The 9593-nt window shown below is 47.2% G+C and overlaps 1 protein-coding gene across 3 annotated transcripts in view; it reads left to right on the top strand.

Moving 5' to 3' along the window:
• The first annotated feature begins 282 nt into the window (after positions 1-282).
• GALNT14 (polypeptide N-acetylgalactosaminyltransferase 14) overlaps positions 283-9593 on the top strand; it is a 323787-nt gene continuing 314476 nt past the window's right edge. For all 3 annotated transcript variants that reach the window (XM_072634106.1, XM_072634105.1, XM_072634107.1), the window contains exon 1: positions 283-501. In XM_072634106.1, coding sequence (XP_072490207.1) covers positions 373-501 — 129 coding nt within the window. In that variant the 5' untranslated portion in view covers positions 283-372. The remainder of the gene's footprint in view (positions 502-9593) is intronic.

Raw genomic sequence — 9593 nt, 5'->3', positions numbered from 1 at the left:
CCGCCCTCTCCTCCGCCCTCCTCCTCCTCCTCCTCCCGGGGAGTCAGGCACTGGCTGCGACTGCTCGGGCTCTGCAGCTCGCGTCGGTTTCCCTCTCCCGCGGCTGGAGCGGCCCGGCGGAGGCGTCCACGGCAGCCGCAGCCCCAGCTCCCCAGGCTCCCGGGCTCCCCGGCCCCCAGCGCGCAGCCCTCCCGCCCCGGTCCCTCCCGCGTCCTCCGCGCGTGTCCTGGAGCGCCCCGGGCAGAGCGGCCGCACGGCGCGCCCCGACTCCCGCCGGCCGCGGGAGGGGGCCCCCCGCCGAAGCCGCCCGCCGCCGGGCTGCGGACCCCGGCCGCGCGGGGGCATCCTCCGGCGGGGAAGCGGCGCGGGACCATGAGGAGGCTGAACCGCCGCCTGGCGCTCACTCTCCTCGGGGTGCTGTGGATCGCGGCGCTGCTGCTGCTGTGGGGAGTGCAGAGGAAGTTGGAGGTGGCGCCGGGACCCGAGGGGCACACGCCCGAGGTAGGCAGCTGCTGCCCCGGCGGCCGTGGGGGCGGGCTGGGCGTGCGGGCTCCGGGGCACCGGGCTGGCCCGCCAAGTGACCGCCCGCGGCGCGGCTGTGCGATGTGTCTGGAGAGTGTGTGAGTGCGTGTGTGAGTGTGTGCGCGTGTGTGAGTGTGCGCGCGTGTGTGTGAGTGTGCGCGCGTGTGTGTGAGTGTGCGCGCGTGTGTGTGAGTGCGCGTGTGAGTGTGTGCGCGTGTGTGTGAGTGTGCGCGCGCGATGTGGACCCGGCGCCGCGGCCACACGAAGTGTGGCCACAACTTGTGCGGCCGCGCGTGTCCGGCCCGGTCGGACCTGCTCCCTGACCCGGCAGCCCGGAGGCGCAGCTGCGCCTTGTCTGACTGGGCCGCCTGTTCACCTCAGGTTCCGTCTTCGCTGGCAGTTAAACTGCCCGGGTGAGGACGCTTGGGGCCGATCCCCATCCTGCCCGACAACTCTCAGAGTCAGCGCTCGGAAGGTGACCGAATGGGGGGGACCCCTGCTGTGACCGCCGCTCCCCTCTCCTCTTCCTCTGCTTTGTGGCTCCCTTCCTGAAACCCGCTCCAGGACCCCCGCGGTGCTGGACCCCGAGGTGGGAGGTGCCCGCCGGCCCCGCCAACTGCGAGTAGGCATGGGCTGGTGGGGAGCTGGGCACGCCTCCGCGCAGGTGCTTTTTCGCCTCAAGCCCCTTCAGTCCCCTCACGGGAGCCAGGCTGCCCCATCCCCGCGTGGCCCCCTCCCCCAGTCCGTAGCCTCCCGGTCACTTTTGTCACTTCTGAGAAGGGGCTGGAAGGTAGGGATGAGCCCCTTTGGAGCAGGCAGCCGGCAGTGAAGAGCAGCCTGAGGGTGCTTTGGGGAGATAGGAGATCGTGTGTGGTGTGTGTGGTGTGTGTATGATGTGTGTGTGGTGTGTGTGTGTGGTGTGTGTGGTGTGTGTGTGGTGCGGGTGTGTGGTGTGTGTGTGGTGTGTGTGTGGTGTATGTGTGTGTGGTGTGTGTGTCTGTGTCTGTGTGTGTGTGGTGTGTGTGTGCATGGGGTGTGTGGTGTGTGTGTGGTGTGTGTAGTGTGTGGTGTGTGTGTGTGGTGTGTGTGGTGTGTGTGTGTGTGTCTGTGTGTGTGTGGTGTGTGTGTGGTGTGTGTGTGTGTGGTGTGTGGTGTGTGTGTGGTGTGTGTGTGTGTGTCTGTGTGTGTGTGGTGTGTGTGTGGTGTGTGTGTGGTGTGTGTGTGTCTGTGTCTGTGTGTGTGTGGTGTGTGTGTGCATGGGGTGTGTGGTGTGTGTGTGTCTGTGTGTGTGTGGTGTGTGTGTGTCTGTGTGTCTGTGTGTGTAGTGTGTGGTGTGTGTGTGTGTAGTGTGTGGTGTGTGTGTGTGGTGTGTGTGTGTGGTGTGTGTGTGTGGTGTGTGTGTGTGGTGTGTGTGTGGTGTGTGTGTGTCTGTGTGTGTGGTGTGTGTGTGTGTGGTGTGTGGTGTGTGTGTGTGTGTGTGGTGTATGTGTGTGTGGTGTGTGTGGTGTGTGTGTCTGTGTGTGTGTGGTGTGTGTGTGGTGTGTGTGTGGTGTATGTGTGTGTGGTGTGTGTGGTGTGTGTGTGGTGTGTGTGTGTCTGTGTGTGTGGTGTGTGGTGTGTGTGTGGTGTATGTGTGTGGTGCGGGTGTGGTGTGTGTGTGTGGTGTGTGTGGTGTGTGTGTGGTGCGGGTGTGTGGTGTGTGTGTGGTGTGTGTGGTGTATGTGTGTGTGTGTGATGTGTGTGTGGTGTGTGGTGTGTGTGTGTGGTGTGTGTGTGTGGTGTGTGTGGTGCGGATGTGTGGTGTGTGTGTGTAGCTGTCCCACTGGGATGGAACTTTAGCCTAACAAGGCAGGCAGGAGGAACACAGGGAGAAAGGATCTGACCCCAGGGAGTTGACGGCTAACCCTCAAATCCAAAACAGTACTCAGCTCCATCCCCTCTGCCCTTCTCCCTGGGATCATTTTTGATCACTTGGATGCTGTTGCTACGAGTATAGATCAGTAGAGTTTTCCTCCTTTTCCCCAGGTTCTCCTGCTCCTTGTAATGTAGTTAATGATGCCTTCAGGGACCTGAACTTTTCTCGTTTGCTTTGTACCTCATTACCTTAAGCTTGCTTATAATGAGCCCCCCCACTCCTTTTTTTTCCTGTTTTACAACTCATAGGTCTCCTCTCTCTCTCTCTTTCTCTCTCCTCTCCACTTTCTCCTCTTCTCCTTCCCCTCTCTTACCCACCCCTTTCTTCCCTCTCCTCCCCTCTTCTGTTCTGTTCTCTCCTCCTCCTCCTCCTCCTTCTTCTCCTTCTCCTCCTCCTCCTTCTCACTTTCTCCTCCTCCTCCTCCTCCTTCTCTTCCTCCTTCTCCTTTTTCTTCTCCTTCTTCCTTGTCTTCTTCTCCTCTTTTTTCTTCTCCTCCTCTTCCTCCTTCTCCTTCTAATTCTCTTCCTCCTTCTTCTCCTCCTTCCTCTTCTTCTCCTTCTCCTCCTCCTTCTTCTTCCCTTTCTTCTTTCCCTTTAAAATTTATTTTGACCATCCCCATGTTTTCCTGTCCATTTTTCTTTCATTTTGCTGTTCTTTCTTCCCCTTATAGTTCATTTTTTTCTCCCTCTTTCCTCTTGTCTCCTCAGATCACTTACCAACTAGAGGGATTTTCCTTCTTTCTTCTCTTGTCTGCTTTATCCTGCTTTTCTGGCTACCCATTTTGATATGCCCTGTAGTGTTTCAATCGTTTTAAAAATTTTTCCCACATCTTATTAAATTCCCTCCTTTTGGGTTTCTCATTTAGGGTTTCTCCTTTTTCTCTCTTTCTTACCTGTGAATGACTGTGACCTTGGACAAATCACTTCACTCCTCAAGGCTGGCTTCCCTTATCTCTTAAATGAGGAGGCTGGACCAAATGGTCTCTGAGGTCTCTTCCAGCTCTTAAGACTCTGAGGCTGCATCCTGTGAATCTTTGTGAGTGTTTTTGTCTGAAAGGTAACTGCTCATATTTGTGCATATATGTGTGACTGACACTTTTGATGGGACTAGAGCAGTTGAATTCACATTGACTGGTCTGTACAGTTAGGCCACACAATGCCTCTTGTATACCTCTCATGATATTAAGGTGATACCTTGTTAATGAGAATCACTGAAACATTCTGATTCCCGTCCACTTGTTTGTCCTTTTCCAATCCCTGCCTGGAAAGAAGGGGATGGGGTTATGCAGCTCTTTGTAATGGAGAGAAACTGTAGGAAGGTGTTTTAAGGCTCTGGACTTTCCTAACACTAAGTGCCCAGACAACTTTCTCTCTCACTCTGATGGCACCTTAAGTGCCTCCTTTAAGAAGAGGACTTTTCCAGTAGTGATTTGGTCTCACCTTCCTCCAAGCTCATTCCCAAGATTTTCCTGGCCTGGTTCTGGTCTCTCATTCAGCCAGCTGTTTTCAGTAACAGGCAGTGGATTGTCACCACACTTTCCCGTGACTTAGCAAAAAGCAGTTTCCCTCTCTCCACTTCATTTTTCTCATTTGTAAAATGGGGGTGGCAGGGGCTTGGACCTCCAACTTAAAACTTCTCTGAATCTGTGAGATGTTAGAAGGAGAGAGAAATGTAGAGGGAAGTTGATGGAAGAAGGAGGGTAGGTCTGTTGTTCTCCAAGTTGTGTTAGGAAAGCCAAGAGAGACCTTCCCTCAAAGGAGAAGAACCACCTTAAAGGAAAGAGAAGACTGATTATCTGTGTCTCTTGGGAGAGAGACAGTTGAAAAGCTGTTAAGGTGAAGGTAATAGGTTGTGTGGTTAAATGGTTAAGGTCGTCTGATAGGATAGGGAAGAATTGAAAAGTGTAGGAGAAATCCTATGGGTACATTAATCATTGGCTTAGGAATAGTTTCTGATTGTCAGCTTGGAGATTGTTTCCTGACCAATGGCAGTCTTGGGTGCCTCAGATGGGAAAATTTGCTTATTAGAGAAAAATAATATAGATTTTTGAATGAATTCAAAACTCCAGGCTTTCATGCTGAGTGCTTATTCATAATTGCCAGGGAAAGTCTTACTTTGCGCATGTAAAAACCTGAGGAGATTTTCATTTCTCAATACTCTCTTCCCCTCTATGCTCCCCCTTCCCAACAGTGGACTCTATTTACTCTGTTTAATTTGTCAAACAGAATATAGGCAGCCCCTCATTAGTGGAATCCATGGAGGCATATGAGAGCTCTGGAAGAAGCCCTTAAAAATCATGTTGTCTATCCCTCTCATGTGACAGATGAGGAAGCTGAGGACTTTGGAGGGGGGTGGGAGGGGTGGGGGGTTTGGGGGTGGGATGGAGGGGGGTGGGAGGTGGTGAAATAATTTACACAAAATACCATGCAGCTCAAGTAAAGGATTCATGAGGGGTCTAGTGTGGAAAGACCACTAAAGTTGGGAATCAGAGGACCCAAACCTTGTTGCTGTCACCTTTGCCTGTGTGACCTTGGGTCAATCAATGTATCTCTTGTTTTTTTGGAGGGGAGAAGGCAAGGAAGTTGGGGTTAGGTGACTTGCCCAAGGTCACTCAGCTAGTAAGTGTCTCAAGGGTCTGAGACTGGATTTGAACTCAGGTCCTCCTGACCCCAGAGCTGGTGCTCTACTTACTGACCACCTAGCTGTCCCCATTGTATCTCTTTATAGAGCAAAGGGGTTAAATCATATGGCCTCTAAGGTCTCCTTCCATCTCTGGGTCTGTAATTTTTGTGATAGTGAGGCTTTATGCACTGGCTGGGAGGTTGGACTGGTCAGCCTCCAAATCTAAGCCTTTCCCCTCTAAGGGTCTGAGCTATTTGAAGTTGTTCTCATTATGGTGGAAGGCCCAGGTTCTTTTCTTTCAAAGTGTTATAGGACTGCACTGTTCATTTGGGAAGAAAAAGGGGAACCTGAGTATAAATAAAACTTCTCATTCGTAATCCAAGTGTCCTATAGAGGATAAACAGTCTTTGTGATTATAAAAAAAGCACGATTATTGGATTTGTTTAATGTGCTATAAAAAAGGCCAGGTAAAGGTTTTTAAAGTATTCTTTTATTCTGAATTGGTCTTTTGGTGTTTACTTTTCCTCCCCTCTAACTCAACCAGTCTCAGATTTCTAATTGAGGAGGGAGCATAATAGAGTTTGAGGTGTTTTTGTAAACTTTATCTTAATGATGAGCAAGCACTGTAGGACCAAAAAGAAAAAAAGGAATCAGAGAATGTTCCTACTTCTCCCCTACTTCCCACTTACTCTGTATCATTTGTTTTCAATTTGGGTAACTTGAAAAACATGAATTAAAACAATCCTTTTTAAAAAAATAAACTAAATTTACTTTGAGACTTAGTAAAAGTAAAAAGAATTTTAGCCTTGAGGGTAATTGAACTTTTTTTTAGGAAGCCAGTGGGAATTTAAAGACTTGAACTAAAATGCTACAGGCTCTTGGAAATATACTTAGATTTTATTAAAATATGTAGCCAATACTATTATAAAAATTCTCTCTGCATGCAGCACTCATATATAGCACTGTCATTAAATTCTTGCATGTACCAAGATAACTTCTCTTCCCAGAATCCACACCCTCTCCTCTCTCATTAGCCCTGTTTTGTTGGTAAACTGAGCCTCAGAGAACTCAAACTGGCCTGCCTGCCACAGTAAGCTCTGTAGCAGCAATACCTAACCTCTCTGTGATAGAAACTTTCTCTTCTCAGTCCTCTGTCTGTGGTGTGGGGGGCAATGCCTTGCAAAGATATGGAGGCAGGAAATGGGAAACAGCAAGTAGTTTTGTTTGCCTTAAATATGAGGAAGATGTCAGGGAAAGGAACATGCCATATCTCTCAAAAGGTAGGCTGGACGTAGTGAGCTTTCAGTGCTACACAGGAGAGTTTGTATTTCGCCTTAGAGATTATTTAATGGAGAGCCACTGAAGGATTTTGAGTAAAGGAGTGACCTGATCGGCCCCATACTTTAGGAATATCAGTTTGGAAGTTTCGTGGAGGATGGTTTGGCGAGAAACTGGACAAATTTTGAGGCAGTTTGTTACATAAGGGCTGGAAGTCTCAAGTAGGTTGTGGCTTGATTAGAGAAAAAGAGACAGATATGGGATGTGGGGGCTACTACCTGGAGATGGGGACTGACTGAGAATGAAGGTAGAGGGTGGTTTCTAAGTTACAAATATGGGTGAATGGAAGGATCGGGGTGCCCTTCTCAGAAATAGCCCAAATGCCTTTCCTCCTCTTTTCTTCTGGGAAAGATGCTTCCCGTTTGTCAAGAACCAGCTAAAATCCTCACCTATCTAGAGAGGGTGTTGGGCTAGACCTTTACTAAGATCCATCCCAGCTCTAAATTCTTCAGTCCCATGAAATCTTGCCACCTTTGTTAAAAGAAACCGTGTTTTAGTGGAAAAAAACAAATAATTTGAAGTTAGAGGAGCTGGTTCTGAATCTTTGCTCTGCTGATTAATTCCTGTGTGATTTGAGGCAAGTGATTTAGCCTGTCTGGGCTTCAGCTTCCTCATCTGTTTCAAAAAAAAAAGTTTGTTGAATTGAATTGAACTGAGGGGGTTGGGCTAGATAATGTCTAAGGTCCTTTAGTGCTCTCAGGTCTGTGATCCCTGAAAACCCCAGGTCAGAGTGACTTCTCCTTCTAAATTCTTTTAATACCATATGTTTAATACCACTATGTTGACTACTCATTTGAGATTGTACTCCTTTTTGTGACAACATAGTTCTCTATCACGTATACAGTTATCTTCTCAGCAAGATAGTAACCTTCCTGAGGGCAGGAATTGGGGTTTAAACATCTTCGTATTCAGGGGAATGCTAGAGCCAGCTCCCAGGAAATTCTGATGGTTAAATTTTCATTGTGAGCATTTATTTTCCTCCGTGGAAATAAGCAAATGCTACAGAGCACGGCTTGCTTTATTGTTTTGTTGATTGTCTAGACTTAGAAAAGTTATGGAGAAAATGTTTATAATGAATATTAAATTTCAAGGTGTATCCCATGTAAAGTTTCTTTTCCAGAGAGCTGGTTATTAAACATTTGTGGGCTAATCCCTGTTTGTAACTCCTCGTTCCCCCAACATTTAGCACAATGTATTTTGTGTTAACGAGGATGTGATAAATAGGCATTGCCTGAGCCTGAAGGATTTTTGAAGAATTCCTCTCTTTCATTTTGGTTTCCTGTTTGTTCAGAAAGATCTAGGATTCTTTGCCTCAATCACGTTTCTCTCCAGTACCTTGCACAGTACTTGACACAAAGTGGGAGTTTAATAAATACTTGTTGATGGATCGTTGTTAAATTTGTTCCCTCAGCCTCTTCTGTATATGATCTTTGCATCTGTAACACTACCTTTCTTTTCTTTCCAGTCTTTCAGCTAAATAGGTCATGTCTTTTTGAGAATCCTAAAAAACGAATAAACATAAGAACAGAAGCATGGAATTACTCTGGGGGCAGGAAAAGAATAATTGAATTGGATTTGAGTCTTACCAGGAATACTAGTTATGTATAGTGGAGGAATGAAGATTTTGAACTGTAGCGTGAAGGCATAAGGCAGGGTCTTATGAATATGGACCAGAAGCCTGTAGATAACAGGATACCCTTTCTTTCCAAAGGACAGAAATAGTGTAGCATTGAATGATGTGCCTATCAGAAGTGGACCAGGAATCAAGAGCTGAGTTCAAATCCTGGCCCTTTGTACAGTTTAAACTGCACTATATTTGCAATAAGTACAGAGCTCAGACTGCCTTTGTTACCTACTGCATGTGTGACCTTGAAAAAGTCATTCCATTTCTCTGGATGTCAATTTTCTCATCTATAAAATAGCCCGTAGCTGGATTTGATGATGTTCAAAGGTTCTTCAGATCTAATGCTCTTGATTTTTTTCACTTACTATTTGGTCTTAAATCATGGCTTGTAATATATTCATGGGGTATTTATTGCTTGTTGAGCTCAGTAGTGTCTGACTCTTTGTGACCCTGTGTGGGATTTTCTTGGCAAAGATACTGGAGTAGTTTGTCATTTTCTTCTCCAGATCATTGTTTTACAGATGAGGAGCTGAGGCAACCAGGGTTAAGTGACTTCCCCAGGGTCACACAACACAGCCTCTCTGAGGCAAGATTTGAACCCAGAAGATGAGTCTTCCTGATGGCAAGCCTAGCACTCTATCCACTGCACCACCTAGCTGCCCTTAATAATAAATAATTGAATGATAATAATAACGAGGAGAAGGATAGGAATAGTTGATATTTGTATAGTTTTAAGTTCCACACATTCTTCACATGTATTATCTTGCTTCATCCTCACAGTGACCGTGTGTGAGAGGTGGTCTAGGCAAACGTCCTGATGTGTTGGAGGATTCTGCTTCAGTTAAGACCCCAGCCCTGCTACTTTCCTGAAGTAATGGGGATAGGCACTGGGCCTGTGATTTCATTGATTTAGGCGGCTCTGATAGTTGTTTGAAGCTCAGAGAAGTGACACTTTCCTGGCTTGGGGCGGGGGGAGGGAACAGCTCTTTGTTTATTGCCATGCTGCCTCTCTTATTATTTTAATAGCCTTGAGCAAGTCGCTTAACTTTCTGAACCTCAGTTTTCCCATCTGTAAAATAAGGGGATTGAATTAGATAGCAATTAGAGAGAACAGTGATCCTGGTGGCCCCATTTTTTCAAATGAGGAAACTGAGGCTGTGGGAGATTGTTCACAGGCACACAGCTAGTAAGTGTAAGAAGCAGGAAATATCCAGCTAACCTAGCTTGATTCCCAGGGTCTAATTGCCTAAATGCCTCTCCTCCATCTGGCTTTCAAAGAAGATTATTTTAAGTGAGTGTATCAGATCTCATTTATCCAGGAAAGAATTTTTATATCAATGTCCTTTAGTTTGTATCTTTAACATTCTTGGTTCTAATGTGCATAATCTTACTACCATGTCATGGCTTTTTTTTTTTTCAGTCTCTTTTGAATTTTTATAAGCAATTAGCAGAATTTGATAGTGTCCTACCCCCCCACAGCTCCTTCCCTGGGGGCTTCCATTTCACTCTTGAGACACAAGAATATATATCTGCCACCTGTTTGGGAAAGAAGTTTTGGATGAAACCCACTTC

Source organism: Notamacropus eugenii, chromosome 1 (assembly GCF_028372415.1).
Source record: "Notamacropus eugenii isolate mMacEug1 chromosome 1, mMacEug1.pri_v2, whole genome shotgun sequence".
Taxonomy (NCBI): Eukaryota; Metazoa; Chordata; class Mammalia; order Diprotodontia; family Macropodidae; genus Notamacropus; species Notamacropus eugenii.
Note: the sequence above shows the minus strand (reverse complement) of the source record. Positions and strands in the feature narration are given on the sequence as shown.